This window comes from Chroicocephalus ridibundus, chromosome 2, assembly GCF_963924245.1.
Source record: "Chroicocephalus ridibundus chromosome 2, bChrRid1.1, whole genome shotgun sequence".
NCBI classification, from domain to species: Eukaryota; Metazoa; Chordata; class Aves; order Charadriiformes; family Laridae; genus Chroicocephalus; species Chroicocephalus ridibundus.
Window position 1 is genome coordinate 109,922,079 of NC_086285.1, and position 19,583 is coordinate 109,941,661.

General features: G+C 36.1%; 1 protein-coding gene across 13 annotated transcripts in view; it reads left to right on the forward strand.

Moving 5' to 3' along the window:
- Positions 1-19,583, forward strand: part of CDH19 (cadherin 19) — a 117,396-nt gene that overhangs the window by 64,745 nt on the left and 33,068 nt on the right. For 12 of the 13 annotated variants that reach the window (XM_063326448.1, XM_063326457.1, XM_063326450.1 and 9 more), the window contains 2 exons: positions 11,860-12,086; positions 15,428-15,722. In XM_063326448.1, coding sequence (XP_063182518.1) covers positions 11,889-12,086; positions 15,428-15,722 — 493 coding nt within the window. In that variant the 5' untranslated portion in view covers positions 11,860-11,888. Of the gene's footprint in view, positions 1-11,859; positions 12,087-15,427; positions 15,723-19,583 lie in introns of those variants that run through there. The other variant, XM_063326460.1, reaches the window with a different exon arrangement.

Below are 19,583 nucleotides of genomic sequence, written 5' to 3' on the forward strand. Positions count from 1 at the left end.
GGTAATGGAGTGACTCATTCTGGATGTCGTCTCCAAACACATAGAGGAACAGGAAGTTATTGGAAGTGGTCAGCATGGATTTACCAAGGGCAAATCATGCCTGACCAATCTGATAGCTTTCTATGATGTTATAACGGGTTGGCTGGATAAGGGGAGAGCCATAGATGTCATCTACCTTGACCTTAGCAAGGCTTTTGACACTGTCTCCCATAACATCCTCATTAGGAAGCTGAGGAAGTATGGGCTAGATGAGGTGACAGTGAGGTGGATCAAGAGCTGGCTGAGTGACAGAACTCAGAGGGTTGTGATCAGTGGCACAGAGTCCAGTTGGAGGCCTGTAACCAGTGGTGTCCCTCAGGGGTCAATACTTGGTCCAATTTTGTTCAATATATTCATTAATGACCTAGACGAGGGGACAGAGTGTATCCTCAGCAAGTTTGCTGATGATACCAAGCTGGGAGGGGCAGCCGACAATCCAGAGGGCTGTGCTGCCATCCAGCGTGATCTGGACAGGCTGGAGAGCTGGGCAGAGAAGAACTTAATGAGGTTCAACAAAAGCAAGTGTAGGGTCCTGCACCTGGGAAGGAAGAATGCCAAGCACCAGTATATGTTAGGGGCGGACATGCTGGGAAGCAGCTCTGAGGAGAAGGACCTGGGGGTCCTAGTAGACAGCAAATTATCCATGAGCCAACAATGTGCCTTTGTCGCCAAGAAGGCCAATGGCATCCTGGGCTGCATAGGAAAGACTGTGGCCAGTAGGTCGAGGGAGGTCATTCTCCCCCTCTACTCTGCACTGGTGAGGCCACAACTGGAGTAGTGTCCAGTTTTGGGCTCCCCAGTTCAAGAGGGACAGGGAACTACTGGAGCGAGTCCAGCGAAGGGCAACCAAGATGATTATGGGACTGGAGCACCTCCCTTATGAAGAAAGGCTGAAAGAGCTGGGACTCTTTAGCCTGGAGAAGAGAAGGTTGAGGGGGGGACCTGATTAATGTTTACAAGTATCTAAAGGGTGGGTTTAAGGAGGACGGAGCCAGGCTCTTTTCAATGGTTCCCAGTGACAGGACAAGGGGCAATGGGCACAAGCTAGAACATAGGAAGTTCCGTTCAAATACATGGAAAAACTTCTTTACAGTGAGGGTGACAGAGCACTGGAACAGGCTGCCCAGGGAGGTTGTGGAGTCCCCTTCTCTGGAGATTTTCAAGACCCGCCTGGATGCAGCCCTGAGGGATGTGCTTTAGGTAATCCTGCTCTGGCAGGGGAGTTGGACTAGATGATCTCTAGAGGTCCCTTCCAACTCTGAAGATTCCGTGATTCTGTGATTCCGTAATGGGGAAAAAAGTGGGGAGGGATCCTCGGTGCCTCAGCTTCTCAGTGAGAAAGGAGAATTCAATGTAGGGTAAGAATCATACTGTAGTAAAGTAAAAATTGGTTGCAAAAGGAGAGAAATGAATGAAAAGTTATAAAAAACAGAACAGAAAGTATGGAGAAATAACAAAATATTTTGCTATCTTTTGTTAAGAGAACTGGGTGTCTGGCTTTCTTCTATCAAAAGTACTAGTCCAGAAGATAAGTAATCTTATCAACTAACATCAACAATTAGCTGAAATAACATCAGCTGAATTTTGGGGGTTACTTTGAATTCTTCAGCCATATTGAATTCTTAATCCAATTTTCCAAAGCTCTTACTGCTTCTTTTTTTTTGTTTGTTTCTTTTCCCCTCAAAAATAATATAATACACTTGAAGACTGACCAAATTTTAAGGACCCGAGACAAAAGTGTGTTAAAAAGGCAGTATTTTACCAGAAGTATGTGTGAGTGTTCAAGGCACCAAATAATAACTAGGAAATTTTCAAAGGCTATTTCGTACATAGATATATTATATTACAAAAACCTCCCAACAACATAGTACGAGCTGAACCACGACTTTTAGAAAGGCAAGTTTCAACACAAATTCTAGTGGTGTTCCTGACTTTCTGATTAATGGAGTTTTAGTCGAAAAGGAATTTATAATTAATAAGAATGTCCCAAGATATCTTAATTTGATTTGAGGTAAGGACTATATTGAAAGATAATGGAAGTATAATGAAATTTGAAAGATAACAAACAGTATTTTCTCCCCTCATTTTGTAGGAAGAGATATGTTGTATGTACCAAGTAGAAAGATGATAGAAGAAAATGGAATTTTATTTTATGGATAAGCATGAAAATAATGGACAACATTTATACTCTGAGATATCATAGGAAAAAAAAAGAGTGTCAAGACCTAGGTCCTGAATACTATGCAACCTAGATATTTTTATTTTTTTTTAACCTGAAACTATTCTCTCATGTTATGTTAGAATATAGGAATATCAGAGAGGTCTAAAGGAACTCATAGCCTTTAAAAATAGCTTTAAAGTCATGAATTTCTGGAGGATGCAATACCAATAGCTAGAAAAGGCATTCTATTTTTAGGATATTTTTTAAGACTCTCATAAAATGTGATTCCATTAAAAAAAAAAATTAAAAATGCACACAATTTGCAAATCCAATGAGGTTTGTTGGACTATACCTAGAATATTTCATTCTACACCTGCATAAACAGAACAGAAAAGAAAGCAAATCCTTTTTTTTAAAATCTTTGTCATGAAATTGATTATACGACACCCTTTATTTGGCCTGGATGACCTAATGCTCTGTTCCTATCCTGTTCTGAATAGCTCAGTGCCTGGAAAGTGCTTAATGGAATCAAATAAGAACTACATTGGATTAATATATCTTTGGTGTATGAGATGCAAAAAAGGATATTAGCCTTATATGTAATTGATAAAATGATTGAAGAAAGAGGATAAGGCATATTCCTGGTAGCAGAGCAGAACAGTGAGGTATTAAAAAAGGAATAAGGGAGAGACAAACCTCTGCTTATTGAGAGCTAAGCAGAACTGAAACTGAAGTTACTCCATTCAAGGGATAATGGAAGATTCATGAGCTGACAACTAGACTAAGGGAATAAAAAGGCAAAAAAAAATGTTATATTTTTAGCAATTTTGTCAATTAAGTCTTTTCCGTCTCTACTTCTCACTATTCTGAAAGCTAGAAATACTCTTCAGTTTGTTGTCTCTATCAAAAAGCAGGCAAATTCTACCCTTTCCTGTCTGATGTTATCTCAGCCTTTTCTAAGGGAGGCACATTCTTTCAGCCTTTTTCCAACTGACTTCTACTGTGGTGGTGCACCGAGTGCATGTATGTATGTATGTGTGAAAGAGACATTTTCTGTTCAAGAATTTAAATTGTATCTTTCAACTATATTATGTGTCAGAGCAAATTGTCTAGCTTATAATGAAAACTCTTAATACCGTTAAAAGTAATTGTTCCATGTTGTATTTACCTTAATGTGTTTTACTAGTAAACAGAGGACAAAGTGAGTTAAAGAAAATTAAAAAAATCTTTTTTTTCTTTCCTTACCTTTTTTTTTATGTGAAGGTATGGTTTCTTTAACTGCTTGTAAGGGACTGTTTTTATGATTACTTATTTACTTTACAAATGAGTCCTGGTAAGCTTACACAAGTATAAACATTTGAATTTGATTTCAGTCCAGTTTCCCGTTGACATAGACTGGATGACTTAATTTAAGGGTGTTTCTGATTTACCTCATTTTATGTGGAAAATTGACTCTAAAGCCAAAACCACTGGTTTAACATAAGTCAAATCATAGCAAAAAACATCTACTTAACTGAAATGTTGAAGTTTCTTTTTTTCCTTGGGCATTTCATATTTGGAGGAATTAAATCTCCTCAAAAACCATGGGAAAGGTGAATTCATTGCGCTATTAGTTTTAATGTATGCAAAGGATAATTATGAATGAATGCAAAAAAAAGGAACTTGAATCCTGAAGAGAGTTTTGGAGCATTTCATGAGTGCCTTCCCGAAAATCATTTGGCAAACAGATTCAAGTGTGAATCACAGAATGTGGTCCTTTACATCGTTATGCTGACAAGTGGTTCTTCAGTACTGAGTGGTATCCTGCAGAGCCGAAAATGTTCCAGTAGGATTTGCCCAGTGAATCAAACATCTTGTAATTGGATTTGCTACTTCTCTACAATAAAAAGCAAATGCCAGAAGGCAAGAATTTCTGTTTTTACTGTGTGCATGTGTTAGTCTTTTTAATCAGCAAAATATTTATGCAAAAAGACATGGATTTAGTCATAATTTTCTATAGTGCAAACTATCTTAAAAATAAATAATAGTCATAGTTAAGGAAAGCTACAATTAAAACTAAACATTTTCGTATTTTTAGTGTAGATAGTGCAGTGTACCACAACTACTGGCATAACTGGATCTTTTAGCATCTCGGCATCTGTTTACTAAATTGATTTTTTCATCAAAATAAAATTGCTGAAGCTATTGAATGACTGCAGAAAATGAACATAATTTTTCATGAAGTTAAGTCCTAATGTAAGCATTTCAGTTTTTCTTTAGCTAAGAAGCATCTGGACTGAAGTAGAATGTAGTTGTGTGGCAGAATAGTCTGTGAAAAAGAACTAAGTATAATCATTAATTTACCAGTGTTCAGACAAAAGACGGACATTCCTTTCTTTTTCTTCCTTACAAGAAAGTGAAGTAGGAATATCTGCATCTCTTGTCTATGAAACTACTCATGAAGTAACTTCTATTCTTCAGTTAATAATATGTGGAAAAGCTATGCTTCCAAAGGAAGAGAAGATGCCACACCAACCTGGGAGAAATCCTAAAGGTTTAATTACCTCTGAGGAATCTGCTGTAGCTCTGTGTGTGTGTCAGCGTGACATTCTCGGTCACACCTTCTGGTCTTTTTGGGTGATTTCAGTAGACTCCAAAAGAAACCTTTAATTTATCTTGATCACTTTCTGATGTTTCAGATTTAATTTTAATATTATCTCGGTTTCAGCTGAAACACAGTACCACAAGCTCTCACAGGGAAAGTTTAAAGGGATATTGGATTGCTTTTGGCTCCACCCATATGCAGTGTTTACCTTAACCAGCACTCCCAAAGGTCACTGGTGCAGAACAAAAGCAGTCTGGCAGACTCCTGCCCACCAGAAATGTACCCTTCCCCACACACTCTATTCTGTTGATGGAAATGGTGTGGGTCACTCTTTCTTTGTGGGCTGGGTCATCTTTACCAGGCTGTTTCTAAAGGAGCTCAAAGGAATTGCAAGAAGAAGACATGGGTCTCCTTCTGCCTTAGGCATGGCTGAAGTGTTTGAGGATGCACTTCCAGCTCTGTGTAATACGATTGGTAACAGTGAGTGAAATAATGATTTCAAGTTTCCAAAATCATGACAGTCTTTGCCCACAGAGTCACAGCAGTGGCAGCCGTCACCTAAGGGAAGTCAAACATAGGAATGCTGATCCAGACTCAGAAATACTGGGCTGGTCCCAGCTACATATATCTCCAGCAAATTGCAGATCAGCAACCAATTGCTCAGTTCTAAAAATACGGTTGGAACAGGGTTGAAAAAGGCAAGAGATTGCCTATGTCATCTTGTATGCTCACATTCATTAGGAAATAGGTATCATGCAGACATTTCTATAGGACAAAGTTCAAACTAAAGAGCCTAGCACCAGTAGTCACTGGGTTTAATTCAGAAAAGCCGTGTTGGTTTACTCATGTCTTTTTGTGATTAATATAACTCCACAAAGGGAATGAGAATGACCAAAGATACAGTGGTGTGAGGTTGTAAACCATAGAATATGTCACCCCATCCTCTATACTATCATCCGCTTTGGCTTGTGGGCTGAACAGGGAACAGCTCTACCACTTGTTTTCTTCAGTCACTGCTAGAAATCTCATCCTTCACTTTGACCCCTTTCCCCTTATTTAAGACAAATGTCCTACTTTTCCCTACAGTTCCTATAGGTTTATAATGGGAGACATAGCATTTGAAGAAATAAATATCACAATATGATACAGTAAAAGACATTTTGAATCCATACTAGAGTATGGACAGAATTCTGGCTGCTGCTTTTCATACTTTGAAGACTCAGGGTTTTGTCACCTGAAATGGCATCTGGACATTTTCTAGAGTGTCACAGATATTCCAGTGAAATACTGGGGTCAGATAATATGTATTAATATACTACCTGGAAGGACAATCAGTAAACCATTATAAAACAATAGGAATGACAGAATTTCTTGTCTGTCAGCTGTGCACTGATTAAAATCCACAAACCTAAGGGTGCTAATCAACAAACAAATTTATTTCTCTAAAGCTATTTTGCCCATGTATAACTGACAGATAATTACTCTGGCAGTTCTATATAATACTTTGAAGACCTTCCCTAATAGTACAATAGCATATTTACAAAATGAAGAAAATAATGTACCAATTAAAATAAAGTTAAGTTTACGTCACATTCATAACATCTTAGTAATTGCTCTCCATGTAAGTGAAGTGCTGGGTGACTAGTGGAGACACATATAGCTGTACTATGTTAACTGAAGACGTTGCATTTTAGATGTTACTTCTGATAACCAGAGTAAAATTAAATTCAGTATACTTGTTAGACGTAGCAGTGCAAATTTATTAAAAAAAACCCAAAACAACAAAAAAAGTGTGTGAAAGACCAGAAAGTCAAAAAAGGCTACATTAAATATTTAGATTCAATACAAATAATAGCTAAAACTAAAAAAAAATAAAAAGAAAAAAAATCAAAATTAAATGTTAAGCTAATCATAAAGAAAAGAAAGTAGGCAGATAAACATAAGCTGAGAGGCATTATAGAAAAGGTGACCTGAGATTTAGCAGGACTGTTATCAAATTTACCCATTTACAAAAATCAACCAATCAACCAATCAACCACATAATATCTATATGTGGCATACGAAAACTGTGAAATTCATTAAAAAATGAAGTTCAAATAGCAAAATAATTTCTTGCTAATTTTAGTCCTTTCTTCCCAGTGTTGCTTTTTATCAACTCAGTTAAACATTACTGTCACAATAATGACTTCTGTGTCAATCTGTGGTGGTAGTTATCAACGGAACTGGAGACTGAATCCAGTATCATTGGAGATAAATAAGCCATATTTATTCCTTAGTGGTTTAATATGTCTTTTTCTAGCATCTCCAAATAAAACCCTTACATTACATGAAGAATGGAAAACTTATATAAAAAAATCTTTGTACTGATTACAAAAGATCAAATCACAGCTAAAAATCAATGAAGATGGTAATGAAGAGTTTCTAACACATCAAACCTGTAGAAAGTGTTATCTGCCTCTATGTGAAATTTATCAATGGTAAGAAGCGGCGAGAATAGGATTAAAAGTCCACTACTTTCCACAGTCTGGAAGATTTTATCATTGTTCTACATAGATTGGAAAAAAAAAAGGCCATGAAACATCTGCATTAATTAAACTAGTTGGTATATATATGATTAATTCTTTGGGAATTCTAGCAGTAATATAGCCTAGGTGTCTACCATATTGTGTGAAATCTAAACTGGTCAATGAAAATGAGTCCATATACAGCCTTTTATAGAAGGAAAATAGAGCAGCTGCACTATAGTACACTAGGATTATCAGTAATCAGCCATATAAAATGCAACTAGGACAAAAAGCCAGTAGACATAGTACAAATGAACAAATGTATAGTTGAAACTATGTAGGTTTCTATCCATTCAAGCTTTTACTAACATGCTAATCCATAGGTGTTAGTTACAAATACCCTTTCTACTTTATCCTATTAAGTGAAAATTAAAGATAGCAACATACAAGGGAGACAAATTTCACTATAATCATAATAACACTGATGCACAAAAGAGAACTTGCAACTGAAACAACATCATGTTAGTCCTCTGCCTGCGATAAGAAATGTATCTCAGAAGCTGCATATTAATTAATTAGATTGGCTTACATGAAGTTTTCCACTTTGTTGTTGTTGTTATTTGCTTGATGTTATTAAAACAAGCAAAGACACCATCATAATCCACTAAATTGGAATGCCAGTCTTTCAGTCCGGCATTTTTGCTTCTCCTCAAGGAGAACCTTTCAAGGACAGAAAGATTTGTTTTTCTCAGGAGTCACTGTTCCAAAAATCCTGCTGTAAAGTAACACCGAGGTCATCTATGAGATGGTTCTAATGGTTTCTAGTCGAGGAGTATCTACCATACCCCTTGTTACCATGTTTCAGTGTTTTGTAACCTCCTAATTAAAAGGCTTTACTTACATCAAGTTATGGGGATTTTGTTACAAAATTAAGCTGTTTTTTCCTTATTCTTCAGCTAACAGAACTGGAACAAAATTTATCCTTACCTTCACTGTAATCAGTTGTTTTGGAGGTTTTTAATACTTCAGAAGACTGATGTTTTGTCTGCCCTTAGTCTTTTATTTTTTCCACCAACAAATATTTAATTTCACTATATCCTAGTGGCTGTATTTTTTAAAACTCTTTTTCTTACTGTGGTTATTCATGCAATGCTAGGAAGTAGCAGGTATTATTTTGTAATGTAAAGACATGATCATAACTTAAAATAAATTAGTATTAAAACAAAGGGAATTCAGAACGAAGGCAGGCTGCCAGCACACCTAGTACTAATATCTAGTTTCAAATGGTGACAGGATGTCACTTGGTGATGGTTCTACAACAAACCTAACAAAGGACTCTGCAACTTTGTGCCAAGAAGGTAAATCTGTTGCTAATCTATAGGAAATTTGTGATTTTCATTGTGTATAAAAGGAAGATATGGCTTTAAAAGCTGTAGGCTGTTTATTACAACTGCAATTGATATTCTCTTTACTCTGTTCTAAGTATCAGTCTTTATTATTGCAATCCAATGCACGTGAGAGTGGAGATGTACTTTCTGAAGAATAGGACAGGAGCAGAACAATGGTACCCATTTCTCTCGTTCCCTTGGGAAATTATTAGTGATAGCTCATTTGCTCATCTCTGAAAATATATTTGCCTTTTTTTTTCCCAATAAGAGATTATTCTATTAAAAAATTATCTATTTGCGCATATTATATATAGCACCTAAAAGCTCTGTGCTTTTACTAATCCTCCTTTCTGCAACATATTATAATTATAATTATAGCACAGAGTACAAGGTCATTCCATTTACAAAGACCTTACAAATTAACTGTAAAACAAGAGACAACTGATGGATAGGGAAAGACAGAGGAGTACAAGGGAATAATGAGACAATACTAGTTACTGTGATAGGCATCAGTCTCAGCAAAGAATCACCTTAAACACTGTGAACACTTTTTCCCTTCAAGTAGGTAACACTGAAATTTAGATTTTTTAAGGAAAGACTAGAAATACAGGAGGGAATACGATATTTCTGGATATTTTACAAGAGCTGCTTCTGAGAGTGAATTACAGTCTGTGGAACAGAAAGAAGGAGATTGCTTCACAAGGGAACTATTGGATTTATAAAGAATGGCAACATGTGCTGGCCAGAGGCTGGAGGCAGTGTCTCAATGCCAAATGAGTAGGAAGACATTGGAAGCAAATATGCTTTGAAAGGTCCTGAAAGTCAAGGCAAATTGAGTGTGTCTGATATAGCAGAGACAAGAAAATCAGAAATACATATAACTCTCAATTCCATTACATAGCTTTATAGGTTTTTTAAAATAATTTGCCTACCTTCTGTATTTTCAAATTAAAGTCTTTTTATACATGTAACAGTGTGAAACATGTCAAAATCTAGAAATGCTTTTCCCCCACCAATTTTTCCAAGATGTGGTGCTTGAATCCATGTATCATAGGTTATTAACATAAATTAGTAAAGAGGAGACACTGAAACGGACCAAAATATTAATTATGCTCTTTAATCTGTTCATTGTGATGGCTAACTGCTGTGTGCATTGCTAAAAGCTGGCCAACAGTAGACCAGCGTAGCCATATTTTGTACCCTCACTATGTTAACATGTATACACGGTGTCTGTCAGATGAGTTTGATAATGAGTGTTTGTTTGGCATTCACTCTGCATGAAATACTGCCCCACCAGCCTGAAATACTCTGTTGAACAAGGTGGGCATTGTCAGAACAAGCAGCCAAAGCACCAGCTAATGGGTAGCCAGAAGCATTTGCTATGGCCCAGACTGAACACCTGTCTCCTCATTTAAATAGTGATTGAAATAATTTTCTTTATGATTCCTCAGAAAGGTCTCTGGCTATTCAGCTTTCATTGTTTGAGTGTCTGTTCTTTGCTATGTACTGAAATAAAACGAATGTTCATTTTCAAGTTTAGTTTCTGTGCAAATTACTGCTTAGCGTTAAATACACACGTTGGACAGCGAGACTCTCCAAGGCCTTTATGCCTTCTAAGCCTCACTCATGCTTTATTTGAGACCACAGTTGAGCTTTATTGGCCTTATCTTCTTGCAGCTTTAGGAAAATAAGCAGTTTTCCACAGAAAACTTAAATGAGAGAGCGCCCAAGTCACACTCCTTCCATTTCAGTCTCATCTTGGACTGTTACAGCTTTACGGTTGAAAAACTTAAAATGTTAAGAAACTGTAAACTGCACTTTAACACCTATAATTCTATATGCCTTACTATTAAAACTCCTTTACCTTTTACTCAGTAACTATACATATGCAGATTACATTTTAACAGAATAATGTTCAGCATCATGTAAAATTGCTGTAAGGAAAGAAATAGTTGTGTATATGACCTGTCTGTTATTTTAAGCAATTAAGGCATTTCCCTTTGCATAAGGATGGCTATTTATAACATTATTATTTAAATTGTGATCTTAAAATACATAGATTAATATTTTATCCTGGGCAAGTAAAAGGCTCATGTATTTTTCAGGACTACAGTAAATGCAGCCAAATATTTTTTCCAGTGTACTGTGCAAACTGACTGGCATGTGGTAAATTCATAAACCAGACTGCTCCTGCAAAGGAAATGTTATTCTTCAAGGCTAACGCCTTGAAAAAGAATGGCTAATGCTATCGCCAAGTAAGGTTTTAAAACTTGAAATGTGTGTGGTAAGGATTTTCAAAATTTTCCCTTTTGCATCGTAGAAGATGGCCATTCTTAACTGAGCATTGCACTTTATTTAAAATTCAGTTTCATTTATTGTACTAAAAATCACTGAATGGCAATAATAGCATATAGTTTTTGCAAACTTTTTTTGCATTTTCTGAATGAATACTTTGTGCCAATAAAACAAGCTGAAGAAACCTACAGCTTTCAAGATGCATTTGCTCTTTGTCTATTTAATTGAAGACAAGAATGTTAGAAGTGGTAAAATCAGTTAAGACAATTTCTATTGTGCAGGAAGGAGAAAGATGCACATTTTTTTCTGCTTTTTCATGGTACCCTACTACCTTCGGCATTTTTGCAGGCATTTTGCTGAGTTGGGAAAGAGGGAAAGAAGAGGTTAAAAGAATTGGGGAAGAGGGAAAGAAGAAGTTAAAAAAATATCTGCACTATTCTATTTCAGCTATCAATCCTCAGGGGCACCAAGGCTAGATGTTCACCCTTCAGGCAGTTCTGTGACTGCATCTCAAAATGAGCTCTGTCTAAGCAGAAACATACAATTATTCCAATCAAATTATTCCTAGGCTACACAATACAATTACCCAGCTTAATTTGGAAGACGAATTAATTGAAGGATGATTTGCCTTTTTTGCATAGAAAGTCCCTGTGTAGGATATTCGTAAAGAAAAGTTGAACACTTGACTTTCATGCCAGAGTCTCTAAGAGAATCTCTATTTTAATCAGAAACAGACTTTGTTTCAGGTCTTTACTTTTAGGGAGGGGAGGGGGTTTTAACACTGCAAATCAGCTCTTATATTAGCACAGAATCCATATGTAAAAGTGGAAAGACAAAAGTGATGCTTTGTCACAGTTGTTTGGTGGTTTTTTTTCTTCTCTTCCACAGATGAAAACTGATTGAAAGAAGGGTTCAGCATGAATTTCTCCACATTGCTATCTCTCGTGCTGATGCTGGTTCAACTTTGGCCTTGCTCTCTGAGCACACAGAACCACAGCGCTCAAAGCACAGATCAGTCTTTCACAGCAGTCCGAAGAGTGAAACGCAGCTGGGTATGGGAGCCACTTTTTGCAACTGAGGAGCAGACTTCAATGGTGCCTGTGTATGTTGGACAGGTATGATAAGTAATGACTAAAGGACCATACAAGGTTTGATTTAATGTGCTGATTAGAAGCTTACTACCTTGACTGGGAAGACCAAGCATCACCAGTGAGCTGGAAATATCATGAAATGTAGAAAGAGGAGCTCGGGGAGCTGCAATAAGGCAGCGCAACATCTGTCCTTTCCTGTGACCTGACTTAGGGTCAGAGAACTCCAAGAGCTGGAGGTCATGGCAGCACCAAGGACCTTCCTTCACTGAAGCTGGCTGTCAAGGAAACTCCACATTCTTTCTGTTACTAAAACTAGTTCCATACACAGCAAAATAAGGTATCAAGCTGAAAAGTTTCTTCCTGTCTTCTGAATGAAAGTTAGGGACTCATTTATCAACATCTGGCAATTTGCTTGTGCTATTTTTGGCACTGCATCAAAGCAGCCATACTGAGTGCAGTGTAGTTTACAAACAGTATTTAGCATGATTTTCTATTACACTAAGTAGCAGCTGATTTACCCCTCATTAATTTTTAATGAAGCAGATTAATACTAAATCCTTTTACCACTGAGAAACTACAGGAATCTGCATGGTTCATTAGATTAACGTAGGTTTAGCACAACGAGCAATTTTTTTTTGCCGTCCTTTAAAAATGTGCTTTAAGATAATTGTCTTAATGAGACTTTATCTGCCCATTTCTTCTCTCTCTGCTTATTATTAGTATTATGGTTTATTATTATTATTTATTATTATTATTTATTTTTGTATGCTAGAAGTAATTGTAATCTTGAGATCTAGTTTTCTTTTCTTTAAGGCACTTTCTAGATGAATGAACCAAAATAAGTTCAACTGCTAATTAAGTGGCACTAAAATTTAATTGGGCCCAAAGGGTGAAGTGCTCAAAATTAATTAATTACTTTTTCACAGCCCCTTCGAAGTAACTACTATAGAAGTGTGATGTCTCACTTCTGAAAGAACAAATGTAGACATACTCATTTTTTAGTTATTATTACTTTTCCCATAGCTGGAAAACAGTTTCCTGTAAAAGAAATTTCATAAATGTCATGTATTTTCATAGAGCTTCAGAAAAATTTCATAATCTTGCCTTTCTATTTCTCACTCGTAAATTATGGGGAATTTTTATTGAAGGTTATGGTTAATTTATTGCAGTTTAAACATTGTCAATCAGACATATCTACTTGTGTCTTTTTATTGAGTAGAATATGCTCTGATTTCAGTAAATGAAGTGACAGTCTATGATCAACACACAAATTTTTAGTAAACAAGGCCCTGAAGAAAGCTGCATCAATGAAAATACAGAGGTAGAAAGTCTTTGTTTTTAAGTCACTATTCCATATCAACTTCTTTTCTCAGTCAGATTCAGAGCTCAATCTTCAAATTTTATTTAACATAGACTCATGAATCCTTTTCCATTATCATGTGTAAGAAAAAGAGATGTGTCTATCAGCACTGCAATGGCTGATATATGAAGGCAAGTACATAAATTCTTTGTCCCAGTTCTCATTTAGAACAGGTTATCCTTTTGTGTCTAGCTTAATAAAACAGGTAAGCTGAGAACCTTTGGTATGCTTTCTCAGTAAATGCCCTCTATAAGAGACCTCTCATTTAACACGGTCAAGTTCATGAAAATATTTTAGGGATAAATGATTCTGAGTGAAGTGTTTTGACACCAGTTATGTCTAAACAGCCAGTTCAAGGCATGCTTCTGGTATCTAAGGATTTGATGCACTCTGTGACCACATCTGAACCTCATCTGAGGTTAAAGATCTAGATATTCATCACCTTTCACAAGGCCTTGGGTTCATGACAAGGAAACTATAATTTATGGATCAAAAAGAATCTGTGGTGCCCCTTAGCCAGATGCCAAATTTGGATGGTGTTAAGGTGAGATCGACCAGACCACTCATAAAGGGATGAACTTGCCCCATGTTTTGCACACAACCACTCAAGTTGAAAACATTTGACTTTCAGTTATTCGTATTTTAAATGGCTCTGAACTCCCTAGCCTTGAAAATTCTCTCTCTTCTACTGGCAAGGGGAGTTAACTCTGTATATTTTAGGGTTTAAGTATTCTGATAGAACTCAGAACAGGAACTCAAAACTGTTTCTCATGTCAGAGCAGTGTCCCAGTCACACTCTGAATAAACTATCCATTTGACGCATGCAGACAAATATGCATTATGAAAATCTTACAAAGGCATGGGCATTGTTCCAAAGAAAAGCTAAAATGATTTTTGCAACTTCAGAAGTTATTACAAAATATGTTGAGTATAGGGCAGTGTGCCATTTACACCTCATAGTTAGTTCTTTCCCACTCTGTGGACTCATATCCTACATCGAGATATAGGATCAATATGCATGAAGCAAAACAGTGAGATTATTGAAGTCAATGGGGAGACAAATTATTTGCATTTAAAGCCTGCTGCTTTATAGTAGAAGCAGGTTAAATAAAACTATTATTTTTTTATACTGGATTTTTCAATGATTATCCAAGCTCTTTGAGAATTTGACATCTTTTGTTATGAACCCAAAATAAACAAAGAAAAAAATTAGAGACTTAATGATACAATAGAAATTGCTGTTCCCATAAAATCCACCTGTGGGTGCTTGACATGTTAAGGACTTAATTTATTGCTATTAAAAAAAGTACTGTTACATATTGTTAACATTAACATAAATATTCCATTGGCATGAATAAATGCAGTTGGACTGCAATGGTCTCCAGACCTCGGATTCATGAGAGGAATCATCACCATAAAGTTCATCTTAGCAAGACAACAAAGCATGCAGATCATCCTGGAAGGAAATGGAAAATGTCTTTCAATTTATTTTAGAACAAATAATATAGGCTTATAACACAGAATGGCTTTCAATCTCTTTAATATTTCAACGGAAGTAGAACACCACTGTCTCTGGTACTGACTTTTAGTATTGCTGAGTAAAAAAAAAAAAAAAAAACCAAAAAAACTTGCAAAGTACACTTTTCATTCATAATAATAAATTTAGATTATGTTTAATGACCTTTACATTGTTTTCAGCAGAAGTTTATGGGTGCTGATAAAGCAATGATCTAAAGTAGGTACTTATATTCATTCTCTGTACTTCAAAGTGGCTGAAGCAACTTTTTTCTGAGGTTTACCATGCATGTATATGTCTGTTATATCAATATTTTAAAATTGAGCTATGACTGCCTGAAAATATGACAGTACCCTCTTTTAAATATTAGTATCCAAGAAGGCTCACTAGTGACAGGGTTCACTGTAAAATGAAAACAAAGCCTAAAATGAATATTCCAAAACTTTATTCCTCCCAAAATGTGGCTTATTTTCTGTTTTATACTTGCAGCTGAAATCAGATTTAGACAAACAGGATGGCAACCTAAAATACATTTTGACTGGGGAGGGAGCTGGAAGCACTTTTATCATTGATGAAAATAATGGCAAAATTTACGTGACACAAAAGCTGGATCGAGAAAAGAAATCCTTCTACACTCTAAGAGCACAAGCAATAAGCAGGAGCACTCAGCTTCCTGTTGAACCTGAATCAGAATTTATTATCAAGGTTCGAGATATCAATGATCATGAACCACAATTCTTGGATGGACCTTATGTGGCCACTGTTCCAGAGATGTCACCTGAAGGTACGACATGCTGTGAACCAAACTCTTTATTTCCTGATTATTTTGTAGATATCTATGTTGATATAAAATCTTAATAGCATATTTTATAGACTGCCTTTCAGTGAGAAGGAAGCAAACTATTTTACAAGCTTGGAAATTTGCAAAGCTATGTGCTTAAACTGAAGGTCGTGCGTACCTCTACTTAACATCCTTGCCTTTAAATATTTGGGTACCTACACGTACATTTTACAGAATCTGAATACATGCTTGGATGGACTGTAGAGTTGTCTTTCCCATCAGTGATTCAGACTTGAAATTGGTAGTTGTTTAAAAATGTAACATTACCATTTGAAATAGGCAGAGTACTATAGCCAGTTGACACTGCAAACAAGATTTAGGGCTGACAGATTTTACTACTTTTTCGATCACTACAGCACCCTAGTCTCTAGAAAATTTCCCCATGTATGATTGTTGTTACAACCTGTCAGCTCTTCAGGCTTCTACCAACCTGAAAGAAAAGTAGCATGCACGTAAACGTCAAAGTCCTCTGACCTCAGTTAACTCTTTTAAGAACATAAATATAAGCTTGGTTAAACTGAAAAGTACTCAAAGGCATCCTTCAGTCTACTCTGATTCTGTTTAATAATTAAATAATATGTCTTTATTATTCTCTATGTGGTATAATTCATGTTGTACTGTAACTGGAAAAGAATCACATTCACATCACAGGCACTCATGATTTTCCCCATAAGGATAGTTTCCTTCCTATTAGTAGTGAGTCCAGAACAGGAATGGTAAGAAGCTGATCTGGGGCTGATGTAGTGAATATCCTCACATCATGTATGATGCCTACACTGAGAAACCTCTTTCCTATCAGTCAGCTTCTCTTTTTTTGGATTAGATGGTGTGCAGTGAAGGATTGACATCCGATTTCCTAAGCACATGAATGGTAATTTTCCTGTCAAGAGGAAAAACTTAACCCCTGTACCTCTTCTTTCCCATGTCTACACGGTCAAACAGATATGCAATAGGATCTGTCATGTATCTGGAAACTTAATACAACAAATATGAAACAAAGTTAACATCTGGCAAATATAGGTGTATGTGTACATACACATATGCATATGTAGTATGTCTACGTATAAATTTAAATCCTTAAGAAAACCCAAAGTATGAATGCAGATGACATAAACAAGCATGTTATGAATACTGCTATATCCAAACAAATATCTTCAAAATAAAGAGAATATTACATTCTCTAAGTTTTACAGAAAGGATCCCAGTAATCTTTTAAATTCCTAACTGTATCTGTCTTGTTTTTTCTATTGCAAATAATATTGAAAGGAAATTCAAATATTGTGCTACTTAAAACTGTATGAATTAATGAGGTCATTAACTTAATAGTATCAGTGATCATAAAAGGTAATAAAAACTATGTTTCATTCAGCATTACCCATTCGATTTTTAGAGCAGATTCAGTGAATCTTTCACAGGGAGCTGTAAACTTTATCATCTTCTGCAAGCCTGCATAGCAGTTGCAGGAAAAGGATATTCATGCCTGGGGTCTAATCAAAAGTGGGGTTAGTATCCTAATTTCTGCCAGGAAGCAATAGTGCACCATCATTACGAGCAATAGCTACAAACGACTTATGTTTAATCAACTAATTTCCCAGTCACCCTGCTTATACCACCTTCTACTACGGAAATCACTTTTGGGTGTATGATTGTTCCTTCACTGCCACTTTCTTCCATACAGACAGGCTTATTTGTCTCAAGACTTCTGCATCTGAGCTCTTGGTCAAACAACTTTTTCTAACACAACTTGTTGCTTGTTCAGAGGGTATCTCTAGCCTTTGCATCTTGCTAATTCACTCAGGTTTGGAGATAAGAAGACAGGTGTCTTGTCAACGATGTCTGCATTTGGGTTTTTTTTTTGTGTGCTCACAGTAATAATGGTAATGGGCATAGTTCATTGTCTAGAATTATCTGTGGTTACACAAATTTAGGACTTTGACAATGCCATTTTCTCCCCCCCCCCCCCCCCCCCACCCTGCATGGTAAAGCATTGTTTATAAGGCACTTGCTATCTTAAAAAAGTGGCTTTAAAATAGCTGATAATTTAATCTGTCTTGATTTATGCTCATAGAGACCTGTAACCATTCACAGAAGTATATCAAGAATTAACTTATGAATTCTTTCTGTTTTATCTCACTGATAAGCTCCTGTCTTAATGGAGATGATATGGGGAAAGAAAAAAAAAAAGAAAAAAGTTAGGGTGGTACTTACCGACAAAACCAACAGTAGTAATCTTTTCCTGTATACCTCTGTTTCTCACCTGAAACCATCAACAAACAATTGACAGATTAAAAGTTTCAATCTATATTGGCTTGAGTTGGCTATAAACTGACACCGTAAAAATGAAAAGCTCAGCAGTCTTTATCCAATCTCCTGTGCCATCTATTATATATTTAAATTCCTAAAATACCATATCACTTCACCATAAGATTAATTAAACTGTAAAAAACTTAATTTATTTTGTGATATTCCTGTAAGATTATTTAAAAAAAATATCTGGTAAAGAGTAGAAATACATTAATCTGAATATTGAAATATTTTCTACAGTGCTTCTTCTGTGTTTGACTTCTCTAGCACTAATACTGTAGCTATTTCAGAGATAATTCTTTCACCTACTTCTTCCATGTAGACACTACTACACTACTGGCATACTAATGTGTATGCCTGGTTTATAAATGGTAAATGGAGTGATGTATAATAGTATATACATTAATTAGTAGTCAGCCCGAACACGTGAAACAGGTGAGACTTGGTGATTGAAGTCCACCATGAGGACTTCTCTAGGCTCACTTACCCTGCTTGTCAAAGGGTAGGGACTGCAATTCTGAGGTGAAACCTGTTTCAGTGTGCATCCTAAAGCGTTAATCCTTACAAGGAAATTTCTAACCTCTCAGTAGATAGAAACAGTAGCCAACTAAAATTTGCAGCATTGATACTGTAATGGTTCATTATAGCAGTGTTTTTCTCCCAGTAAAATAGAACATCCCCTTGGATAATAAGGGATGTAGACCAGAATTAGTTTAAATGATACAGTGCAATAGAGAGACTTGGCCTTTGCTCTGTTTCAGAGCTCTCTAGCAGCAGTTCAGCTCACTGATGCTAGACCTGGGATCTCCTAGTAATTTCCTCACAGAAAACATGCTCAGGAAGCGTAGTCTATACTTGAGAAAGCGGTTCACTGTTATTGCACATTTTGTCTGGAACTAAGAAAACAAGGAGAGGATAATTCACATCTGACCGCTTGCCTCAGAGAACCACAGAAAAACAAAATAGGGACATGTAATTTTGCCTAAAGTTAGGTACAAATATCAGTATATGTATATACTAATGTGCCAAGAAATTAGAACAAATTTTACTTCTTTCTTAGTTCTCTTTTATCTTAAGTTCTAAATTTTATTATGCAAGTGTCACAGTAAATGAAAAGCATGTCAGCAAACGGACTCTCTTCTGAGAACACAGGACTCTGGTTTTCCCTCAGGCATTTGGTACGATTTTACATTAAGAATCCATATATGGATTCTACATTTCCATATAGCTGTTAAACTTGTACAAATGCAGTGTATCTGATGGAATGGTTAAGGGTCAGATGTAATAATATATCAGTGTTTAGCGTTTTTATAGATTTCAAGCTCTAGTTAGAAAAATGAATAACTATTTGCCATGTGAGGACCCTATAGTTTACCTAGTGGGCTGCAACATATAAATGGCACTACTATTTTTTGCCCAAGAAGGGTAAAACCAAGGCTGCAGCAATACAAAGAAAAATCTTATACAGCAATTAGCAAAATACAGTTTGCCTTAAATAAA